The following is a 25,565-nucleotide window of genomic DNA, read 5'->3' as shown; positions in this document are numbered from 1 at the left end:
TTTTTAGAAGATGATAGAAGAATATCTTCATACCTGGGAGTAGAGAAAGATTTCTTAACTGAAATACAGAAAGTATTATCTTTTTATAACACAAAGGAAGAGATGATGAAATTGTTCTACACTAAAATTGAGAACTTTCCTTTATCAAAATGTATCTTTGAGAAATTGCAGAGGCAAGCCACAAGATGGGTGAAGGTATTTGCTAAAATATAACTGCTAAAAATATTTAAAGGCTTTATAATAATCCCACCCAAAACAGACTGAAACACAAGAGAAAATTGGCAAGAGATTTAACAGTCACTTTAAGAAAGAAGATATTTATACAGCCAATAAACATATGAAATATTGTTCAACTTTCTTAATAATTAGAGGAATGCAAAATAGAACTATAAAAAGACACATCCAAAAGAATGACTAAAATTTAAAAGACCAATAACACCAAGTTTTGATTAGAATGTGTAGCAACTGAAACTCTTGTATGTAGTTGCAAAAAAGTAAATTGGTACATCCACTTTGAAAAACAGTTTGGCCTTATCTAATCAATTTGATGATATGCATACTCTATGACTTAGAAATTCTACCTTTACATATATCCCCAACAAAAATATGTGCACATATCTACCAAGAAGCACACATATGAATATGAATAGCTGCAATTTTCGTAATAGCTTCAGACTGGAAATAACACAAATGTCCATCAGTAGTCAACTGGAAAAATAAACTCTTGTATATGTATACATTGATATTCCATAAAGCAATGAATATGAATGCATTATATCTAAGCTCAAAGACATGCATGAATCTCATAAAAGGTAATATTGAGCAAAAGAAACCGTACACAGGAGGAGAAATGCTATAAGATTCCATATTTATAAAGACCAAAGGGAAAAAAAAGAGTAAACTATATTTTCAGGAAATCAGGATAGGGAATCTTTGGGGAGGAGAGAGAAGATAGTGATTAGGAGGCACACAAGGAGGTCTTCTGGGGGTGGGTACAATGTTCTGCTCCTTGATCTGGGTGGTAGCTTTATGGTCCTAGAAGACTCAATACTGAAAGATATAATTTCTCCTCCAATAGATCTGCAGATTCAATGTAATCCTAATAGGATTTTTCCCCTTTCTGTGATACTTGAGAAGCTGATTCAAAAATACATATGAAAGTACAAATGGACAAAAATAGCCAAAAACTCTTGAAGAAAACAAGGTGGGGAGACTTGCTTTACTAGGTATCAAGATGGGGTAATTCATTGAGCTGACATTTATACATTGTGCACTTTTTGGTACGGATGTCGTACTTTACAGTAAAAAGAGAGATGCTAGCAACATGGGATAGAATAGATAGGGAAGGCACCATGGTTAAGTTGAACCTGATTACCTAAATGTGTATATGCAAAAGAGGTTGCTCTTGGGACTCATATATATACATGGCGTTTGGTTCTCAACGGTGGTCATGGCCTGTGTAATAAACCCTCCAGGCCACTAGGGGACAGCAGAAAGAAGGGCTTTGTCCAACAGTTTATCTCTGGTTATCAGAAATGCATTTACTGTCATCTGATGCAATTTTCCAAGGTGCTAATCAAAGCTGTCTTTACCTTCACATCGTTTACTCAAGAATTTGCCTTCCCCTACACCCTGAATGGCCATATTCTGGTCTATACATCACCTAGGATTGCCTTCATGTCTGAAAAACTATAATATCTTCATATCTAGCCATCATTCTTTAGCCTCCCTCTTCTAAATTATCTGCTCCTCAACTTCATCATGACTCTAGTTTTTTTTAAATCCATCTCTTCTGTTTCAGCCCAACCATCACTCTGTCACAGTTTTGCTTTCATCTGCTGCCTACATACCATCTTCCATCTCACCAACCACTCTCTAGGCAGAATCCTCAAGATCTTCCTTCCTTGTCTCTTTGATGTTTGCAAACTCTTAAGGTTGGATCAGACCAACATGTCACACAATAGCCTTTCTCAATCTTCCCCTCTCTCCTCAAGCCAGAACCCTCTTCCATAGAGAAGGAAAGAGTTTGATAACAGAGAACCGTAGACTCCTAGAATGCCAGAGCTGGAAGGAGTCATACATCAAGTGTTTCTAGCTTCCTCAATTTTTCCTACAAAGAAACAGATGGCCAGAAAGTTACCCAGTGTTTCCCATTATTTCAAATAATAAATAGTCCCATCTAACACCGAAGTTAATGTCCTTTTAGAGAGCTCTTGTTCTTGACTTCTGCTTTCCTAATTTCCTCTGCTTCAGAACCCATGTAGAACCATGAATGTCAGACATGCAAAGTGAACTGAATGGCCAGGGATTCCACGGGAAACATGACAGGTCCACTCCAGACAAAGACAGTATAGGACTTACACCTGATTTCTGGACTTGGGCATAGATAGTAAGGCTTTTTGCTTCCATTGTTGGCTGGTAATTGTCTGTTTTACCTGGGGAAAAGAAACCATAGTGGTTATCTCCCTCTGGTCCCCAGCATGAACTCTCTGCTCAGACCTGTCTGGTCTTTACCCCCCACTGCACACCCACCTTCCCCAGAAGTAGCACAGGAACAAAGCACTGAGTCCCAAACCCCATGCACATTTGTCATATGACATTAGGTTAATTACTTGATCTCTCTTGGCCTATTTCCCTATCTGTAAAATGGGATTGAAATACCTGCCTCACAGGGCTGTTGTGATGATTACATGAGATAGTACTTGTAAAGTGTTTAGAACAGTGCCTGGCACATAGTGTTAGGTGTAATTGTTATGCCATTCAATTATTTTGATCTCTATTGTTTGATGTGCATATCTGATCTCCTAATAGAATTCTAAGTTCTTTAGGGGCAGGGCAAGTTATTTATACCTCTTTTGAATTCTTCAGCTCATAGCATGTTGTTTCATTCACAGCTTTCTCACCTCCCTGTTTCTGGGGGACTTGGTGTATGTGTAGGTGGAAGGGGTGTAAGAGGGATGATCTGCCTGGGACTATTTGGAATAAAACTGCAATGTCATTCTAATGTCTACCATCTTTTTTTGCTCAGAGTCTAGGGTCTCTGGAAATTAATATGTTGCAGAACATTTAAATTTTTAACCAGTTTTTAAATTTTTTTCTTTTTAAATTATAGGAATAATTCATTCTTGTTACAAAAATTTAAATAATAGAGAGTAAAAGGTATGTCCTCCTTCCCCCATTAACCAGTACAATTTCATTCTCAGAAGTAATTGCTTTTAACAGTTTGATGTATATCCTTCCAGATCAGCTCTGTACAATAGAACATCATCTTTGATGATGGAAATGTTCCATATTTGTAGTCTAATATGGTAGCTGCAAGCCACAAGTGACTACTGAGCACTTGAATTGTGGCTAATGCAACCAAGAAACTGAATTTTAAATTGTTTTTAATTCTATGAAGGAGAATGTATATATATGTATAACTGAATCACTTTGCTGTACAGCAGAAATTGACACAACATGGTAAATCAACTATACTTCAATAAAATTTTTTAAAATTGTGTTTAATTCTAATTAATTTAAATTTAAACAGCCACATGTGGCTGATGACTACCATATTAGATGGTGCAGTTCTGGACACCTGCTATACTCATACAGATATTTCTTCTGCAAATACAGTCATTCCATACACTTCTCTGTAACTTGACCTTTTCACTTAAAATGTGTTGAGGACAATTTCCATGCGAATGCAGTAGACCTATCTCATTTTTTCTAATGTTTTGTGGTATTCTTTGGATGTATCATGTAGCAGCGAGAAGGATGGAGGGTAAAAAACAGACGGGAGCAGGGAGGCCTGTTTTGGGACTATTGCAAAGTCCAGGCAAAAGCAATGAAGACTTGACTCAGAGGAAATCACATGAAGTCTTTAGGGTAGACTTATTTTAACACCAATTAATTTATTCTCTTAAAAAACTAGAAGCATGTTTCTGATGGAATAGCACATAGGAGAGGTATATTTTTATTTGGAAGGGAAAGGCCTTGTATGTATGTACATTATGAAAGTGGTGGAAGGTGCTTCATGAGGGTGTGACACTTGGGAAGGAAATGATGGGCAGCCACTGGGAAGCTCAAAGAATTCAAAGAAGCCAACGTATGGTTTTCCTGTGCATGTGTGGGCATGGAGTACCTGCCTGGTGGTTCCAACTTCACTTTTTTGGTCAGTGTTGATAACTGGCTGAGGATGCGTGTGTGGGGGTGGGGGTGGGGATAGGGCGGGAGGATAGGGTTTGGGGTGATCAGAGGAGATAACAGAGGGGGGCACAAGTTAGTTCTGTGAAATATATCCTTCGGTTCAAAACCATGAATATTTGCACAGTTAGAAGCCCCCACTCAGCACTGTCCTAGGTCTTGTAGGGGAACAAATAGTGTAGAGTACAGACCTCGGTCCTTAAGGACTTTCAGTCTTTCAGGTCAGCTCAAGCTGAAAATTACAATTGAGCGGACAGTCTTAAATGGTCAGAGAAATGGAAAAAGCAAGGCTGAATGTTGCTTCTCAAAAAGACAGCTGGATCAAGATAATTCAGTCTCATGCTTTTTTTCCCCAATGCAGGAATAGGTTTTCAGGAGCCAGCTCAACTCTAGTCACTGAGGCCTTAGGATCTAATGAAAAAGGTCTTGACCTTAGAATTGGGGCATCCACCTTCTAGCCCTCATTAGCTGTGTGGCATTGGACAGCATGTCATCTCAATGGATCTCTTCTCTTACCATAACTGTAAAATGAAGGCATAGTCGGTCTAATATCCTTTTCAGCTCTCATCTGAGGCATAAAGTTGTCTTATGTTACCCTAACCTCAAGTACTTTAAATCTGTTCTAGGTGCTCTTCCCAGATCCTTCCAGTGCTGCCCTCTGCTGGCAATAGAGATTAAATATTGATGCCTACTTTAAGAGATTAGTCTTTCTGGTGTGTGTGTGTGTGTGTGTGTGTGTTTGTGTGTGTGTGTGTGTGTGTATCTATCCATCTATTTATCCATCTCTCATCCATCATCTATCCATGGAAGCCATCGTGTTCAGTGCTTTCAGTGTATTGACTTATGAATCCCCACAACAATACCATGAAGTACATAATATTACCCCCATGTTGCAGATTTGCTTGCATTTCGTTTGATCACAGAGCTTGTCAGTGGCAAAGTCTGCATTTGAATGCTAAAAATCTATGTTCTTATCTAGTGTATCTCCTGGACACGAAATTTCCAGAGAGTCCATTTGAAAACCTTCAGAGTCAGGCTGCATTCTGGAGGTGACACCATTAGAAGTTGGCAACAGAATCTCTTGAGCAAAGTCTTATGGGGGTACAGCAATTAAGTATAAGCTTTTCCCACAGACTTAAGTCAGGGTTTTGTATGTTCCTGGCTTACAAGAAATACACAGTGATTAGACACAAGGATGGGTACGTGTGTTGGGAAAAGTAGTAGAGAATTGTAGTGGGGCAGGGAGCACTATTCCCTTCAGAGACAACCATGTGATGAGCAGGATGCAGTTGAGGAAAGAGTGGGGGTTAGGAACCCAGGACCTTCACTAGCTGGCTTAATGCGGGTATGTTAATCTCAGTTTTCTCATCGCTGGTATTTCACTGCTTCCTTATTGTCTAAGACAAACGTGGCTGCCCTGGCCCATCCCCATAGATTCTCATCATGATTTCTGTCTGCATTGCCGCACTCCCCCCGCTCCTCCCCAGCTACCTCTCAGATGGAGGAAATGAGACAAAGTAGGCGGCTTGCTATGACCTAGATTTTTTTACATAAGCAAAACCAACATCAGAGTGCTGAGACAGGGCTTTTCCAAGAAGGTTATATGTGGATAACATTGATCTACTTGAGAATGAGATCAGCCATCAGATCTGTAGTGTGAGGATCAAGCTCTATTCTCCCCTTGGGAAGACCAGCCCAGGGATCTGTCCTGATCGTGGGGCAGGACCTTCTGATGCTAATGTGAGTGATAGTGTGGCTGAGGGGAGCACACTGCCCAGGATAGTGAATCATAGGACAACTTGGAGGGGAGGCCAGGAAATACTAACTCTAGGCATTGAAACTGCAAGGGAGTAATTGGGCCCTAATGGTTTCAGTCTACCCTGGGTAACTTTCCATAACTATTTAGTTTGGCTTTAAGTGACCTCATGAATTGCACACTTGTCCAAGGTGAGTCAGAATTTGTGCTAAAATGGTAGTAAAGTGTGTTCTCTCTGCTGTCTTCTGATAACCTGTGGGCCTTCCTAGAGGAACACACCCTGGTAGTTGGGACACATGGTTGCAGTTCTGATTCCCTCACCAATCAGCTGGGTGACTTTGCAGGAGTCAGCCTCTCTGTGCCTTGGTTACCCCATTGTTAAGTCACATAGAAACAACTATACCCTCCTTTTCTCAGAGGGATATTGTAAGCATAAAAAGAAATTATAAGGACTTCCCTGGTGGCACAGTGGTTAAGAATTATCCCGCCAAGGCAGGGGACATGGGTTCGAGCCCTGGTCTGGGAAGATCCCACATGCTGTGGAGCAACTAAGCCTGCGCGCCACAACTACTGAGCCTGCACTCTAGAGCCCGCAAGCCACAACTACTGAAGCCTGCACGCCTAGAGCCTGTGCTCTGCAACAAGAAAATCCACGGCAATGAGAAGTGCGTGCATCGCAACGAAGAGTAACCCTCGCTCGCCACAACTAGAGAAAGCCCGTGCACAGCAACGAAGACCCAACGGAGCCAAAAATAAATAAAATAATTAATTTTAAAAAAAGAAATTATAGAAAGGTTTCAACCCTTGGGTAAAAGCATCCTTTTTATTATTAGTCAGTAGTTATAACTTTTCTTGAACAAGATTCAAGGGTCCTCTGTATTCTGCTCCTAGTGAATATTTTAAGCTTCTTATCTGGATCCCTTCAGCATCCTGTACACACCTCTGCTGCAGTGTTAGTCATACATGCTGAATTTAAATTATCTGTGTCATGTCTCCCATGTTAAATATCTGTGGTTCATCTATCTTTTTATCCCCACAGACTAGTGTGGCGGGATCAAGCAAGACGTTGAATGAAATTGAATTGAACAAGATCCCAGGATATGTTTATGTAGTGTTTTTGCAAAGGTGTTCCCTGCAGAAAGCCACAGTGGTGAGAGCAAGTGCTTGTGGGGAGAGGTACCCAGCTTACCACAGGGAGTCTGATAAGAATCTATTGTCACCTACCTCTTCTTCTCAACAGTAATATTACCACTTGCAGAATCATGATGACACCAACGATGACCCCTAAGAAGAGCCCAGCGTACAGTGCCCATTGTCTTGATTCTGAAAAAAAGTCAAAGGGCAGTCTCAAAAGTGCTGTGAGTTTAAAAACATCCCATGCAGAAGTGGGGAGACCTAGCCTCACATTTTCTGTCTACGTTCTTTCTCAAGGGAGACATTCGATCTTATGGTTTTAGAGATCAGCTTTAGACCACTGAAGAGTTCCAGATCTGTTTTCTTATTTCTTATTTCTCTCACTACTTTTGACTTTCATACTCCTAATTTCTTTAAAGATTCTTCTATTCAAATGTTTTATTTTGCACTTCACTGTAGACAGTTTACCACATGACTAAAATTAAACTTATCTTTGTTTTTTCTAAGTCAACTTCTCTGCTCAGTTTCTCTGTTTTTAAATTTCTAATGTGTCCTGTATCCATTTTGGTAAAAAGAGCATGATGGCTCCATGTGATGTCCCCATACTCCCACACCATTCTCATGAGACACTGGGAGGAAGGAGGATCTGCTTGTGTTTTTTTTAAAAATAAACATAATAGTGCTATTATTGTCCTTCCATGCAAATAACTATATTGAACCCACTAGACCTGAACTGAAAGAAAGGCATGTAGTTTTCCTCTGAATCAGTCCTGTGTTTAATATTAGCACTAGAGTACATCACCCAGGCTAAAAATCAGAGTCAATTTTCGTTGTTTTTTCTTCTTTGCTCCCTTTACCAAATCCTTCTGAACCAGGAGCAGCACTTTGGAAAACAGTGGACGAGACCTCTTACCCCAGTAAATAAGACATTTAGCTCAATAAGATAATAACAGACAACTATTGAGCATTTACAATGGGCCAGGCATTTTTTTTTTAGTGTATCTTGTTTAGTAATGTATTTAATCCTCACAAAAATCGTCTGAGGTAGATACTCTTATTACTCCCATTTTATGGATAAGGAAGATGGCACAGAGATCCTCAAGAACTAGAGGTTGGTCTGGAGTAGAAACATGGCTGAATACTAAAGACAGACTTCTTGGAGAGTCAGGGAGACTTATGGGCTTGGGGTAAGTTACACCAGGATAATTAACGGTGGGGGACAACCCGAAGCACCACTAGGGTTCTAAGTAATAGCATGCACGTTCTAAATAGAATAATACCAGGAGGTAACATTAATGTGTAAGGGTAATTTATAAGGATGGCTGTGGAATCAGCCTGCTTGTGTTGAACTTATGATGGATTTGTTGGGAAGAAACTGAAAGGAAGAAATAGGTAGGGTACAAAGGGGTAGAGTGCTTGCAGACACAATTCAGATGTTTACAGAGTTAACCAAAGATACAGATTGAAGTCTCAACAAATTGATGAAATGCACCCCACCAAGATCCAAGTGGGCCTTCAGCCTGATAGATAACCAGAAGTTGCCTCCTGGGTTTGAAAATATTCTCTTTTTCTTTCTAGGCGTTTCACACATCGTCATCCCAGGGAATCTCACTGAACTGGTTTTGTAAAGATCTTGATGATAGAGTCTCTTCCCAGAATTAAACATGTTTTAACCCTGCCAGATACCAACTTCAGCAGTCATTTGACCCCTGATCAAAAAAGCTAGGGGGGAGGGGCTTCCCTGGTGGCGCAGTGGTTGCGCGTCCGCCTGCCGATGCAAGGGAACCGGGTTCGCGCCCCGGTCCGGGAGGATCCCACATGCCGCGGCGCGGCTGGGCCCGTGAGCCATGGCCGCTGGGCCTGCGCGTCCGGAGCCTGTGCTCCGCAACGGGAGAGGCCGCAGCAGAGGGAGGCCCGCATACCACAAAAAAAAAAAAAAAAAAAAAAGCTAGGGGGCAAGCAGAGAGTTGTAGTAAGACTCCTGAATTTATATAAAGCATGAAATACGAGCACAAAATCACTGCTGAGGCTGGAATTGCCCTGTGAGCAGCTGTATGCTGAGTAACCACTCTGAATGGCTTATGGCTGTTGAGAACTCACTTCACAGGAGTGTATGTGTGTGTGCGTGTGTGTGTGTGTGTGTGTGTTGTCCAAGAAACAGTGAGAGACTGATTATTCAGATTGATGTTGCCAACACCAGAAACCCATGGAGAAAGCTTTCAGATCCTAAGATAAAGAAGCAGAGCCAGAAGCCTAAGTACCACCAGGTTTCATCAGCCCATGGAACTGACCCAGCAAATAGTTACAGTAGCACTTAGTATTTCAAGACTATTTCCTCTTTTTTCTTCCTTCATGTATTTTGAGACCTTCTAAAACAACGATTAATTTAAGAACAAACACTGCAACTATTTAAGTCATTTTAAAAAATACTAGTTCTCTCAAATTTCATTCAGATAAAAATAAAATAAAACCAACAATGTGGTGCATCTAAAACTAGAAAATAGCAAAATAAATAAATACATAGATACATACATAAAATAAAATTAGGAAATAGCAGATGACTTAAGTGTATCTGTAACACTTCTGCCAAGTGAGACTATTTCCTGTTGCTGACAGCTCAGCTGCCCACCTATTCACATAAACTAAAAACGATGGGGACATATTACTGGCCCAGAGGATACAATGACACCAGCCCTCTCTTTCTTTTCAGGGTTTCAGGAGGATGAAAGCTATCTGTTCCACTTGTCCTATGACATACATGACCAGCTTCAGCCAGTCCAGCCAGATCTGAGAGGCAACCTGGCCACAGTCCTGAAAGATATTTCAGAAGTCCAAGTTTTCTCCTAGTCTTTGGATACAAAGTAATATGAATCTACTGGAGGATTTAAGTTACAGGACCATAGACTTTTGTAACCTTAAAGGAACTGTAGTGCTTATCTCACCCAGCTCACTAATTTGATGTTGAGGAAACTGAGACTCAGACAAGTGTACCTAGAGTCACAGAAGAAGGTGATGATCGAGCCAGGTGACATAAGACCTGCAGAATTTATAGTTTGTGTTTTAGCCTGTGTTGGTGAGGCCTCCACATGGAAAGCAGCAGGAGGCTGGGATTCCTGGGAGACCTCGTGAGTCAAAAGCCCTCTGAGGTGCCAACTAGTCCCTTCACCATCTTCCATCCAACACCTGTGCATGTGCTCGGTCCTCTATTCTCTCTCCCGCTGCACCTTCAGCGGTCCATCCCCCCCCGCCCACTGCCGAGTCCTGACCCCCCAGGCCAATCTTACTTCCTCTGTGTGACTTTTCCTGACCATTCCAGCTCCCATTCTTCCCTCCCCCTTGGACTCTGAAGCACCTTGGTTTATGTCCTATATCTTAGAATTATCTCTGCTGTGGAGACTATTTTCAGTGAGGGTATTTGGAGCCAGACAGATGGATTCAAATTCTGGGTCTACCACTTGATATCTCTGTGACCTCAGATAGGCTGCTCCTACTTTCTGGGGTCCCTGTTTCCTCATCTGCAAAATGAACATAAAAATATTCAGTTCACAGAGTTGCTCTGATGAACCAATGAAATAATGTATGGAAAGTGCTCAGAGCAATGCCTGCAATCCAGCATGTGGTGAATATATGTCAACTCCACTTGCCTCAATTCTCTAACTAGCTGCTAAGGTCTTGGAGGCCAGAGACCACCTCTTTACTTCTTTTGCAGCTCTCTTACTACTTGACACATAGAGGTCCTTGGTAAATTCTTGCTGGTTGATTATAAGGACAAGGAGATAGGTTTGATCTCAAGTCCAGAGGGGTCCCTGAACATCAGTGAAGGATGGATGCTTCAGCACCATCATGTCATTTGCTTATGACTTAATTTCTCTATCTGTCTACCAGGTCCAAATATTTCTACACTTGGTGCTCATCTTTTTGGTGCTCTTATTCAATTATGATATGCATATGGAAACTAAATGTCAGAGACTCTAGGCTGTCAGGAATTTGGGTAAATATGGACAAAATGCTACTTTTACAGCTTGTTGAGGTCAGGCGGCCCATGATTTCTGTAATTTCTGGGAATAACTTCCTCATGGTCCTCTAAGTTTTCTCTCCTGCAGCTCTACTTGTTCTAGTCTCGGCTGTCCTGGGTGCAAGGTTCAGTGCCTTCATCAGTTTCTACAAAAAACAAAACAAAACAAAAAAACCTACACTAAGACTTTTGTGGGCTCAAATCCTCTAGTGTAGATTTGAAAGGTCACAAGGAGCAGACTCCATCATGAACAAGGCAGCTTCCCACCATCTGACAGGCTCAGACCCTCTCTTTCTCTTCCTATATCTGCACAAGCAACATCTTCCCCCATTATAATACAGAACTATCTAACCTACAGCTGGATTCTTTGGGGGAGGGGGTCTCACCCTCTGCAGTCTAGCATTTATGAAGCTACTATCCTAAACAAACTCTGTTCCCTTCCAAAGAGGAATTCTAGTAGTAGTTTCCTTAATATGATCATATTTTTCTACCTAGTAGATTCTGAGTCCTATCTAGATTGTAAACTCCTTGAAGGTAGATGCTGTACCTTATGCTTCATATGCATTACCCTTTCCACATGACACAGTGTAGGGCAGGAGGGCACTCAATATACCCGTGATGGGCTAAGTTAATTTAGAGGCAATAGAATAAAGCTTGGAGAATTCTGTCATGTAACTTTTGTTAAGAATTATGAGAGCACTAAGTATGAGAAAGTCTGGGAAGGAATGCAGAGTCACCTTCTGAATGGCCCAAGGCAGGAGTAGAAGGGAACAAGCAATGACCTACTTGGCATGTGCTTTATTATAACAAAATGGAACCAGGAAGAAGGTGTGCATCTGTGCTCTCAGCACCATCTGTGTTCCTATTTCAAACCACCATTTCCTGTGGCAGAATCTCCAGCTCTCCTTCTTTTTGCTCAGTCATGCAGTGAGGCCGCTCAGGATGGCAATGTTCGAAAATCAGGCCAATATTGTTCTGGGGTCCACAGGTCCTATTCTTCGTCCACAAAAAAATGTTATCTTAACATTCTTAAACAGGAGGTTTGGGACTTCTCCCCCACTGGAGCTCAGAGGTAGCTGAGCAGGCTGGTTGAGAACTCCAGTACATTTTATGAAGAGTTCTTTGCACAAGTCTCCATCCCTGGTCTTCTATTAGATTGGCTGTGGTTTAAACCTGATAACTTGGCACGTAGACATGCCTCCAAGGAAAATGCTGAAGGCCTTTTTTATCTCTGAAAGTCTGCTGCCACAGAAACACAAAAGCTCTCTCTCAAGTCCCCAAACCTTTATTCTTTAAGGCAGGTAAAGAAGAAAATAAAAAGAATCTGAGAAACAAATGTAGCTCACCCCAAGAGATACTGAGATGCTAATGTAACCGTCTGAGAGTGCCAGATCTCTTTCCTGCCTTTCATGTGGTTCTGTCAGAAAGGCCGCCTGCCTGGAGCACATCAACTTGAAGAAGTCAACCATCTTCAAGGGACATCTTTTTGTTGGTGGCAGTTTCCTCTCAGAATTGTTAGTGGGGGGAGGGTGGTCCTAAACCATACCATACACTAATTTAAGATCTGGGACCATCCAGGTAAAAATTATTACAGAGTTCACAGCTTCCAGAAAAATCCCTTACAACTGCCTATCCTACCCAGCACTGTGTTGCAGGGGCTACTAAGTGTGCCTCCAGGGGCATTTTCATTCTCCCATGACAATGCAAGTCTTGTCCAGTCACATGGCTGCCCAGCTAAGGATTACATTTCTCAGTATCCTGTGTAGCAGGTGTGGCCACGTGACAAGGCTCTGGTCTATGAGAAATGTCCAGGTTCCACCCTTCCAAGATTGTTGCCATGCTTCCTGGATTGGGAGTACCAGGGAGAGGGACCTCCTCTGTGCATGAAACAGCTAGGTGACTCTGTAACAATGGGAGCTCCCTTTTGATGAAATGGCCTTGTTAGAAAGGGGGAGACCCAGAACACACTGGCAGGTGTCAGCTTTTCCTTCCACTGAGCTAACCCAGACTTGCTGAGGCAACTTTTTGCTAATCTGCAGAAAGGGGTCCTCTTTTCAAGATGAGCTTCCAGGGGTATTCCCTTTGAGTTGGGTTATTTAAGGTTTAGTATTACTCATTCTTGCACAGAGACAACTATTTCAGAACATGGTCATGAAGGACGGCAGGATGTCACACACTGTCCAGTGCTGACCCACATCGACATGTGCTGCATGACCTAGGAGAATGCTTGGTAGCACCCTTGGAAATGGACTTTTCAGTAAAGAGGCATCATAACAATAGACATGAAGGTGTTTCTTGCTGTAAAACACTGAGATAGCAGTTGGAATAAAGATTTATATATGATGGAGAGCCTGGACAGTTGTTAGAAAGAAAAGATTTTGAGGAACACGGAATTCTCTGGCAGTCCAGTTGTTAAGATCCCACGCTTCCACTGCAGGGGGCCCTAGTTCCACCCCTGGTTGGAGAACTAGGATCCCACAAGCCACGCAGTGCGGCCAAAGAATGAATGAATAAATAAATAAAATAAAAATAGATTTACCTTTAAAAAGAAAGAAACGATTTTGAGGAACAAATATGTTCTTTTGCAGTTTAGTTTGAGTCCTGATGAGAAGCAGTGCTGACATCGTGTCTCATTTGCTCTCATCATTAACCACTTTGAGTTTTTCATTAATGAAGGTGAAAAATATCTTAAAATCACTGTCCTCATTATAGATGGTGAAGTGACCTCTAATAAACCCTCACACCCCACCACTTCAGCCCAAGGCTGGGGTTTCCTTTGAATGGAGTCTTTGTTAAACAAACAGCCACTGCTCTGGTTCAGGCCTCATCATCTCTTGATGGGTGACTGAAATAATGGGCCCTCCCCATAACTAGTTTCTCTTTCTTCTGCCTCTTCCCCACCCCAATCTATTCTCCACACCACTGAATTTTCTCTCTGAAATGCAAAGCTGATCGAGTTACTCCTTTACCTAAAACTATCTATTAGTTCCCATCAGGATACTATAGGATAATACAGAGCAAGACCCAGTTACATCTTCCTTTTCCTTTGCCTGGAATGTCTTTCTTTTATCTGCTTGGGTAATTTCTACTTGTTCTTCAAAACCTTGTTTATGTCACATCCTCTGTGATGCTCTTTCTGATTCCCTGAGACAGTGTCAATCATTCTCTCCTCTTGGTTAACTTGCACATAGTTCTGTTTTGCACCTGTTGCACTACCAGACCTGGGATAATTAGTTATTTATAGAACTAGTCCTTCCTTAAGGGCAAGGACTGTGTCTTTTTTTGTCTTTGTGTTCTCAGCACCTAACACAATGTTGGAACATAGTAGAACCTCAGTAAATGTTTTGTCGAACTAAGCACAGTATTTTAAAAATTAGTGACATTCATTTGCAAACACAAATCAATGAACTAATAAAACTCTGTTTTCCATATTTAGGCAACCTGGTATACTGCGAAGGGCGTGCCACAAACTAGCTGTGTGATTTGTTTCTGACATGCTGTGGTTCCCCATCCCTGGAGGCAGGGGAGGGGATCTTTACTTGTGTTACGGGTTAAATGTGTTTCCCCCAAAATTCATATGTTGAAGTCCTTAGAATGTGACCTTATTTGGAGACTGGGTCTTTACAGAGGTAATCAAGTTAAAATGAGGTCATTAGGGTGAACCCAAATCTAGTCTTACTGATGTCCTTATAAGAAGAAGAAATCTGGACACGCAAAGAGACACTAGGGCGGAGCATGCCCGGAGGAAAGACTGTGTGAAGACACAGCAAGAAGGTAGCCATCTACAAGCCAAGGAGAGAGCCCTCAGGAAAAAAGTCAACCCTGCCAGCACTTTGATCTTGGACTTCTAGCCTCCAGAACTTGCGAAAATAAATTTCTGTTAATTAAGCCACTTCGTCTGTGGTGTTTTGTTATGGCAACCCTAGCAAAGTAAGTACAGGTGGGTCCTAATCCAACATGACTGGTGTCATTATAATAAGGGAAAATTTGGACAGATATACACATAGAGGGAAGAAAACGTGAAGAGATAAAAGGAGAAGACAGCTATCTACAAGCCAAGGAGAGAGGCCTGGAACAGATCCTTCCCTCACAGCCCTCAGAAGGAGCCAACCCTGCCAACACCTTAATTTTGGACTTCTAGCCTCCAGAACTGTGAGACAATAAATTTTGGTTATATAAGCCACTCAGTTTATGGCATCTTTTTACAACACCCCTAGCAAACTAATATACCTTGGTAACGCTTTATTAGCATTTCTTATTCAGGTACATACAAACTGAATCATAGAATATTTACTCTGGAAAGAATGTCACTAGTTCACCATTTTCATTTCACATATAATGAAACAGAGGCCCAAGAAAGTGCGGTAGCTGCTGGGTATTTGTCTTAATGCCTGAGCTGAGGTCCTGACAGGGCTTTCCCATGGTGCCATGTTTCCACTTCTTCTTGGCCTTCCCCATCTCACAAAAGCCTGCTCCATACCCAGTAAATCTGGTCACACTAGGGCATACTTGGTCCTCAAAGTGGCTAAGATGGGTAAGAGCATCTTTACATGTTTTTTTTTTAAAGAGTACTGTTTAAATTTTTTTTTTTTTTTAGTTTTTGGCTGCACTGCACGGCATGCGGGATCTTAGTTCCCTGATCAGGGATCGAACTCGCGCCTCCTGCAGTGGAAGCACAGAGTCTTAACCACTGGACCACCAGGGAAGTACCTTTACATGTTTCTTTCTTTTAAAAAATTATTTATTTATCTATTTATTTTTGGCTGCGTCGGGTCTTCGTTGCTGCGTGTGGGCTTTCTCTAGTTGTGGCGAGCGGAGGATACTCTTCGTTGCGGTGTGCGGGCTTCTCATTGCGGTGGCTTCTCTTGTTGCGGAGGCTTCAGTAGTTGTGGCTCACAGGCTCAATAGTTGTGGCGCACGGTCTTAGTTGCTCCGCTGCATGTGGGATCTTCCCGCACCAGGGCTCGAACCCGTGTCACCTGCATTAGCAGGCAGATTCTTAACCACTGCGCCAACAGGGAGTCCCTATATGTTTCTTAAGAATGTCCGGAGCTAAGTGCCCCTAGCCGAAGCTTTATGGCCAAGACTTTGGAAAACATTGATTAAATTCTCTTTAAACTATATTGAAGAGCATGAAGAGAATTATTCCTCTTTCCTGAGGTGGGTCAGGGTAAAACATTTGGTGCCCTGTCTTTACTCTAAGAGGGTTGCTACGACCAGAGAAGGCTGCGCAGGGGTAAGGGCTACTACTTCCTCAGCCCTGAGGGACAAACACACATTTTTATTATGATTTATAAGGCATTTAAAAAGTGTATTATCTGTTCCACTAGTACCTATGAGGATTTCAGAATCAGAGAACTCAGCTCTGCCCCTTGCTCTGTGTGTGACCTTTCCATATCTTTGTTTCCTCGTCTGTAAGGTGGGGATACTAATACTATTTGGTTGCTGGGAGGATTAAATGAGATGCCACATATTGACACATAGTAAACAATTAAGACCTTTCAGCTGTTATTATTTTAGATAAAGAATCTAAGTCTTAGGTTAACTGGCTTATCCTTGTGAGGAAAAAGGGTAATATTGGATCTAGGACAACTGGGGCCACATTCTGTAAACTCACTCATGCAAGACTGCTTTCTTGATCTCACCAGCACGTTCTGAATAGCTGTGGGCAGAGAGAGAGGTCTGAACTGGGGGAGGAGCCTGTGAATGTGGCTTGTGTGCAAGGTGGGCAAAGCAGCCAGACACACTGAGTGGGTGGACAGGTGGCCAACTCCGCCATGAATGGCTGGGGGAGGAAACAGGCAGTTGGTTAGGCTAACCAACGAACTCTCAGATACAGAGACCAGGTGGATTTTCCCAACAGTCCCTCTGGAATACCTCAGGGAAGTTGCTGACTGGACACGCTATGCTGAAGGGCATGACCTGGCTGCATTCCCCTGTCCCTGGATCGTTGGTCATCTGGAAAAGCCCTCCACATATACACCAAGTCTACTGTGGGCAGGAGTCTCCTTGGAATGACTCTTGTTTCCCCCCAGTGGATGCAGAGGGAAGAATGTCAGGACACAGGTAATACCTTGCAGGGCCAGCACCCTGGTTCTTCTGTCCCTGAACCTACCTGAGGCATGGACACAAGATCGATTAATGAAAAGGCTCAGTGGTCTATCCTGTTTCCAATCTCAAGTGGTTAGATGAGCTTACTTAATCAGCCCTTCGTTCCTTTTAATAACAGAATAATGATGCTTTATCTTTCCAGAGAAAGATCAGTCAGAAGACCTAGGTTTAGGTGCTGACTCTACCGTTTATAAGCTGAAGAAAATTGAGGAGGGTACTTACATGCTATGAGCTTAAACTTCCTAATTTGTGAAATGAAGATGATGACAACACTTATCTGATAAGACCATTGTGAGGATCAAAAGAGATCGTACAGTTGAAAGTGCTTTGCCAATAAAAAAGTGCTCTATGATTTATCATTTTCCCAAACTTCACAGTCTAGGTCTTAGTCAGAGAACTGACTATCCTGGACCTCTGACCTGCTATGGGATTCACAGTACATTTCATGAAATGTGGCCCTTTATTACATCCGGCTTTTCATTATTGAGCACATGTTTCATGTCTTATCTTTATAACATGTTGATGGAGAGCAGAGGTCATTTATCATATCTATTCCCAATTTCCTGCAGCATAGGTGATTGATAAATTCTTATTGATGGGGTAGAACCATCCCACCATTAGTAGAGCATGGACTTGGGAGTCAGGACTTGCCACCTGCATTCCCTCACCCGGTCAGCCTTTCAAGTTGGTGCCACGGCAGGAGGGGAGAAGAAGGATCACAACTTGAGACCTCGGCTCTGGGTCTGGCTCCATCGTTTCTCATTGGTTTCCTCAACTGTGAACTGAGCATAATGCCACCCTGGACATTATGAACAGTAACCACTCACTGAATGCACATGGGAGGCTTTTACAAACTATAGAGAAAATATAAAGTGTTGTTCCCAAGGTGAAGACCATGGCTATGGAAGAAGAGCAATTGGTCCAGGTGGGGACTGAGCCCATATCATTAACGTGGCACACTAGCTGCCACAAGGGCACTCACCTGAGGAACCGAGGCTGCATCTGGTCCACGGGATGAAGGTCTGAGAGCCATTGCTGATGGGGTTGCTCACGGTGCAGATGTAGATGTTGTTGGCATCCTGAGGGCCAAGGGTGAGATACAGGAGGTGGGAGTTCTTGGTGGGGCTCAGCAGCGGGGCACCAGCCTCCTCACTCCAGTTGTAAGCTACATGGTCCCCCTTCTCCACCATGCAGGCCAGCATCAGGCTACAGTTCCCATTCTCCTGGCTGGAGTTCAACACCTTAATTTCCGGAGTGGAGACCTGCTCTGTCAAGAGGAGGAGGAAGGGAGCCATCACTGAAATGAATCCTCTGGAATGCTGGCTTAACTTTCTTGTTAGAAGAAAATGCAACCTAATGGCATCTTCCTCTCCCTGTGGATCTACAGTGTAATTTATTTCTGTGGGGACCTACTGCTTCGCACCATCCCTCTCTCATATACCCCTCCCCCATTCTCCTTTCCAGGATCACCTTGGGATAAAATAGAGAAGAAAAAATTGTCTTTTAGTTCCCCCCAACCAGTACTGTTAGGGCTCCCCTTTGCCTTTCTGTTGTTCCTCATCTAGGTTGCTCTTCTGTATTCTACCTGTGGAGTTTGCTGTCAGCTAACTCTCCCATGGGTTTTAACTGTCCTTGGCTAAAGTATTACCTTCCAGATCAAAAAGAATGACTTTTTACTGGTGAGATTTCATCTATACGCTGTGTGTGTTTGTTAGTGTGTGTGTGTGTGTGTGTGTGTGTGTGTGTTATAGCAAGTGCTTTAGGGTGTCTGACATTGGGATAGCCACAGGCCTCACCAACTTATCTCACTCTAATGCTGTGAAATAGACAAGGTAAAAGGGAAAGTCTTATTTATTTAGTACATACTATAGGACAGGCATAATGCTAGAATTTCACATTCATAATATTCTTTAATCTTTTCAACAACTTTCTCAAAAATTATGAACCTAGTTATAATTATTCCCATTTTATAGATGAGGAAACTGAGACCCAGAGACGTGGAGTGTCTTACATAATGTCACTCAGCTTCTAACAGCCAAACTGAGATCTGAAACTACGTCTTTCTGACTCCAGGATCCAAACTCTTTCTTTGACTTGAGAAGAACACCATGGTTGCAGGAACCATATTTTCTAAGGTAAGAATTTGATCATAAAAGACAAGATGTGAAAAAGGCAGTGAACTGTTCTAAAAAATGCATGTGTAATCTTTGTGCTCATGGCAGCCTTGCCCCAGGAACACTATTGGAATGATCAGGACACCTTGATACCTGGTGGAGGGCTGTGAGAATTCTGCATACACTGTTTGGAGGGAAGGGAATGCTAGGGCCAGGGGAAGGGCAGGGAGGGTATTTCTGTCTCTCCTGTCGGTACCTGAGGATTTTAAAGAAATGTTGGCTGTTTGGGGCTCCCTGTCCCATCCTCATAGATAAGAAACTCACTGTGAAGAAGCAGGGTAGCCCACATGGCTACCAGGATCCCTGGGAATTCAAGGGAGCCTTGGGACTTAAGAGACAAACTCTGGGTGTGTTCAAGAGGGGCTGGCAGTTAAGGAGGCTCAAAAATACACTGGCCTTAGATTTAGATGGACCTACGTTCTAGTTTAAGTTCTGCAACTAAGCAATTTTATAATCAGAGCATTTGTTTAAATGAGAAAAATATGCCTCTTCCACCAGGGAGATGCAATCCTCTGCCAGGATGCGGGGCTTGGTGAGTGGTGTGTGGGCTGAATTTCAGCCCTCCTTCTCCCAGGACTCCTAGGGCAGTGAACCCACCTACGCAGATGTGAGTAGGAATGTGCAAACCACTTATCTCTAGATTTCAGTGTCCTCATCTATGAAAGCGAGGTTGAGCTTGATCAGTGGTATTCAAAAATTTTTTTAATTAAAAAAATACCTTTTTTCAAATAAAATCTTATTTGTAAATTGAGACTCTTGGGGCTCCAGGCCCTCTTGCCTACAGGCAGCGGTGCTGTAGGCAAGAGGGCCTGGAGCCCCGAGAAAATGGGGTTAAAAGTAACTTGTGCTAATCAGCTATCACTAACATGCAATTTGGATGAAAAAAAGATTTGTGAACTTCTAAAACTTCTTCCTGAAGGACGGTTTACCCCTGGACTTAGATGTCTTTCAAGTTGCTTTCAACTCTGAATACCCTTTGCTTCTGAGAGAGGCCTAAATTCTTAGGCAAGGAACTATCTCATCCCTCCAGTGGGGACTGGGGAAGCCACCATCATTACCATAAAGCTTCAGCTGCAGGCAAAATTGCTGGACTGAAACGTTTTCCTCCAGGCTCATAAAGTACCAGCCCTCATCCTCCTTCCTGCTTTTCAGGATCCTCAGGCTCAGGTTTTCTGGATGAAACTCATAGCCATTCTCCAGATGGCGTGGAGAGTCACCTTTCCGCAGATCCAGAGACACTATTTTCTTCTTGATGGTGTCTATGGGTGATTCTGCCATTGTGACAAGGATGTGGATACTCTTATTCATGCTCTTACTTATCCCATCAGATGTCAGGGGGAGCAGCACACTGCTTCCCAGCCGCCCAAGGATCATCACTGGGCAATTCATTGAGCCCTCACCTGCGGGAGGAAGGAGAACAAAGTCCCTTATTATGGAAGCCTTTGAGACTCACATCCTGTCTGTGGATCAGGAATAATAGACTGGACGATCTCCCTCTTCCTCTTGGCCAATCCCTGGGGTTGTCAGGTCCTTAGTAGTTTATAAGGACTGTCATGAGGATCCCACTATATTCTCAGTATTTCCCACTATACTCTCAGTATTCAAAAATTCCAGTGGAAATCTTAAAATCACTTATGATAGAGCTGTATAGACTAATTAGGACACTGGGTTTCTTTGATCTAGGAGGGAATTCTATCAGCTCAGATTTATAGTTAAGGTACCTAAGATAGAGAAGTTAAATGACTTGCCTAAAGTCATATAACTAGTAACTGGATTAATTCCTCAGCCAGACTTCCCACCACCATTGGATATACAGCATGAAGAATGGAGAGTAACTGAAACTAATTCTGAGCTTGTGAGCCCAAGAGACCAAGGTTACAGAAGCATCATTTCAGATGAGGAGGAAAGAGAAAAGTCTGAGAGATGTGGAGTCCAGGAGGAGATGAGCCTCATATTCAAACTGTGGAATCCTAACTCTCCAAAAGGCTAAGATATTTAACAATGTCAAGGGTGAGAAATTATTTTATTTCTCTTTTTCAAAAAAGCTGAGCCAACAACAACCAAAAAAAAAACAAAAACAAAAACAAACCCACAACCTCAGTTGATGACCCTGCTTCTCATTTCACTGAAAAAGGAGAAGAAACAAAAGAGGACTTCCACTTGTTTCCACCACCAAGTCAACCTACCTACTTGGATGGATGGTCTCTGCTCCCAGATAAAGCTAGCCTCTTCCTTCATGGAGCACTCACTCACTTCAAGTCTTTGCTCCTGCAACTTCCCCCACCCCTTGCATTAACAACTTTGTTATTGTTATGGTATGTTGTGGGTTATTTCTATTAACACACAACATACCAACATGTAATTTCCCTCATCTTAAAAACCCCTCCCCTGGTCCCAGGTCCATCCCCAGCCACCTCCCCATTTCTCTGTTTTCTTTTATCCCAAAGTCCCTTAATGTGTGTTTATACCTTCTGTCCCCATTTCCTGACTTATTTTTCCTTGTACCCACTCCAGACAGGCCTTCTCCTTACTACTCATTGGAACCACTCTTGTCAAGGTCACCGTATATTCCATGATACTAAGTCACTTCTCCATCTTCAACCTTGCTTTCTCATCTTGCTTTCACTTGGCATAGTTCACATTCCCCCTTTGAAACACCGCCTTCATTTGGCCTGGGGAACAACACACTCCTGGTTTTCTTCCTATTTCACTGGCTGCCTTTTCTCAGTCTCCTTGCCTGAAACCTTCTGCTCTTAAAGACCTCTAAGACTGGAGCATCCCAGGACTCAATACTCAGATCTCTTCTCTTTCTCAGCCACACTTATCTAGTTGCATAGTTTGACATGTTTCTGGAATGCTTACAGAGATATATCTCTTACCCAAACCCTTCACAGTACCCCAAATTGCCTACACTGATTGGTATTGGTACTTGGAGGTCTAAAGGGCATCTCAAACTTAGCAAACGAACTCTTGATTCTATAGCCCCTTCTGCAAACATTACAATTCCTAGGCCAAAACACTGGAATCATCTTTGACTCCTTTCTTCCTCTGTTACTCCACATTCAATCTACCAGCAATCCTGTTGACTCTGCCTTAAAAATATAGCTAGTGGGAAGCAGCCGCATGGCACAGGGAGATCAGCTAGGTGGTTTGTGACCACCTAGAGGGGTGGGATAGGGAGGATGGGAGGGAGGGAGACGCAAGAGGGAAGAGATATGGGAACATATGTATATGTATAACTGATTCACTTTGTTGTAAAGCAGAAACTAACACACCATTGTAAAGCAATTATACTCCAATAAAGATGTTAAATATATATATATCTATATCTGGCATCTCAGGACTTTCAACCACCATCATCATCAGCCTGGCCCTGCCATTGTCTTCCAACTAATCTCCCTGCGTCCATGCAATGGACAGCGTAACCCTTTAAAACTATATCAGATTTTGTCTCTCTCCTGCTTTTAGTCTTCCAGGGCTTTCTAAGCACCCATAGAATAAAATCCATAGTCCCTGTTATTGCTTCAAAGACTGAATAACCCAATCCCTGGTACCTCTCCAACTCCATCTCCTGTCCTCACTGTACTATGGCCACACTGGCTCCGGCTGGTCTGTAACTCATCCAGAATATTCTCATCTCAGAGCTTTTGCATTTGCTGTTCTCTCTCTCTCTTTCTGGCAATCTCTTCCCTTACGTATCTAAAGAGCTCATTCCCTCATTTTATTTTAGATTTCTGCTCAAAAAATCACCTTCTCTGAGAGACCTACTCTGACTATCCTATCTATCCTATCCTATCCTATCCCTTCTTGTTGTGCTTATCACTGTCTGATGTTAAACTGTATATATTATTCATTTTATTTTTTAACACTAGAATGCCAACTTCTCAAGAGGAAGAATTTGATTTTGTTCACTGCTTTGTCCCTAGGACTCACAACTGTGGTTGGCACATAGGAGGCTTTAAATAAATATCTGTTCAATTTATGAATGCTGAAAGCCATGTTACCTGACTAAAACCTCTCTTATTTAGCTCTGCCCAATATGTGGCTGAACTTAACAATTGAACTTAACCATAAGCTAATGTTCATAAAAGAAGGAGCCCATGAGTCAGAGAGAGCACAAATTGTCCTAGTTGATAAGAAAGTCAGAAGAGTACCATAAAACTGTCTGCCTAAGTAATGCAGCCACCTAGAAAAGACACAATAACTCGTGGTTAAGATGGATGTTGGAAATTTGGGCAAACTGATTCAGATGTTCTTGATACCAACATGCTCTGCGATCCTGTAAAGGGCCCAGCTGATATCAGACTAGAGATTCAGAGGTTGGGAAAAAAGAAAAATCAGGATTTGAGTGGTTGACACATAGTATTTTTTTTCTTTTGCCATGCCACGTGGCTTGCAGTATCTTAGTTCCCCAACCAGGGATTGAAACCTGGGCCCCAGTAATGAAAGCCCCGAGTTCTAACCACTGGACTGCCAGGGAATTCCTGACACTTATAATTATTAAGGAATAGTGAGAAAGACGATTAGGCATTTGCTCTTTTACATATTGCCAGTACATCAACTCTTGAAACAGAGAGCTCTCCCTTGTTGCTTAATTGATTCGATAAGGACTGCTGTTCATGGTGCTGGTGTTGCTGTTTTTATAAAGATAAACTGGAGGGCATGTTGGAATTCCTTCCAGCCACACTTATGGATGCCTGACTGTCCAGATGATGTGGTAGGTACAGTACCCAAGAGAGTAACCTCTGGAATCCTGAACTTAAACTTCTACCAATAAAGGGATGACAGAAAACTAGAAGCATCCATGCAAGGAGAAACGTCATGTGGTACATGGGCCCCCTGAAATTGTGTACAAAAGCGGTATAAATAAGCATATGTACATTTATCTGGGAGCATAGCCATAAATGTCATCTCTCATTATGGGCTTCTCTATTATGGGCTTCAAATCAAGGTTGAGAATTGCCATCATACTGTTGATTTTTTTTGGATCAATTTTAATATGGAGAAAAAAGAAATGGAAATTATACCCATTCATAGACCATAAGTCTCCACCCTGCCATGTCTCCTGTGTGCCCCTTCCGCCCATGTAACCCAACAAACTCTTTACACGATGGTTGTTTTCAGAACTTGGAACTGGAAGGGAGTCAGGGGGAAGAGGAAATAGAGGATGGGGCAGGGAGTAGCCAAAAAATAAAAATTAAAAAAAAATTTTTGAAAAAAGAAAAGAAGAGGGTAAAGAGGGGAAGAAAGAGAGGGCAGATGAGAAGAAAAGGCTGAGTGGTTTAGGCAGACTCAGTCATGGGGAGTGGAATCAAAACTTCATCAGGAAGAGACCCTCACACGCTACAACCCACATAAAGAATGATGATGTAACAACTAAGCATGTGAGTGGCCAGGTCTGCAGGGGGTATGTGAATTCACTGCCACCTAAGCAAGAGTGGAAAAATAAGTGGGGACTTTAAAGTGGTTCACAAAACCCTTCGAGTAGAGTCCCAGCTCCTGAAACATTCTACTGCTTGATGAGTGTTTTCCAGCAGGTCTGTGATTCAGTCAGCCCCTGGTTACTGAGAGAGTCTGGAGGAAACATTTGTAGCTATTAACACCAACTCACTTTCCTTCCAGGGCAATTCTACTTAGAAAGTAGAGTGATTCACATGGGCCCGTGGATATTTTCCTGAAATCAGTAGCATTTAGCCAAACCTTTCACAAAATGGGATTCTACCTAATGATAACTTTTTTTTTTTTTGCCCAGCCCTGATACTGGGCATCTTGCTATAGAAGTCGATTCTACCTAATGATAACTTTTTTTTTTTTGCCCAGCCCTGATACTGGGCATCTTGCTATAGCATTTCTTTCAGGTAGGACTCAGAGCCCTCACAGTTCTTATGGGAAATCTAGGCTTACAAAGAAAAGATAATGTGTCTTTAATAATGACCCTTATTTTTTTTTTTTTTTTTTTTTTTTTTTTTTTTAGTGGTACGCGGACCTCTCACTGTTGTGGCCTCTCCCATTGCGGATCAGGTAGGACTCAGAGCCCTCACAGTTCTTATGGGAAATCTAGGCTTACAAAGAAAAGATAATGTGTCTTTAATAAGGACCCTTATTTTTTTTTTTTTTTTTTTTTTTTTTTTAGCGGTACGCGGACCTCTCACTGTTGTGGCCTCTCCCCTTGCGGGGCACAGGCTCG

The 25,565-nt window shown here is 42.4% G+C and overlaps 1 protein-coding gene across 1 annotated transcript in view; it reads right to left on the bottom strand.

Annotated features, from left to right (window-relative positions):
* SLAMF1 (signaling lymphocytic activation molecule family member 1) overlaps window positions 1–25,565 on the bottom strand; it is a 34,193-nt gene that overhangs the window by 4,602 nt on the left and 4,026 nt on the right. Inside the window, exons 2-5 of the mRNA XM_007124057.3 lie at window positions 20,437–20,778; window positions 18,187–18,471; window positions 7,169–7,267; window positions 2,362–2,435 (exon numbers count right to left, since the gene is read on the bottom strand). Of these exons, the coding sequence (XP_007124119.3) occupies window positions 2,362–2,435; window positions 7,169–7,267; window positions 18,187–18,471; window positions 20,437–20,778 (800 nt within the window). The remainder of the gene's footprint in view (window positions 1–2,361; window positions 2,436–7,168; window positions 7,268–18,186; window positions 18,472–20,436; window positions 20,779–25,565) is intronic.

The sequence above is a fragment of the Physeter macrocephalus genome, chromosome 4 (genome assembly GCF_002837175.3).
Source record: "Physeter macrocephalus isolate SW-GA chromosome 4, ASM283717v5, whole genome shotgun sequence".
NCBI classification, from domain to species: domain Eukaryota; kingdom Metazoa; phylum Chordata; class Mammalia; order Artiodactyla; family Physeteridae; genus Physeter; species Physeter macrocephalus.
Note: the sequence above shows the minus strand (reverse complement) of the source record. Positions and strands in the feature narration are given on the sequence as shown.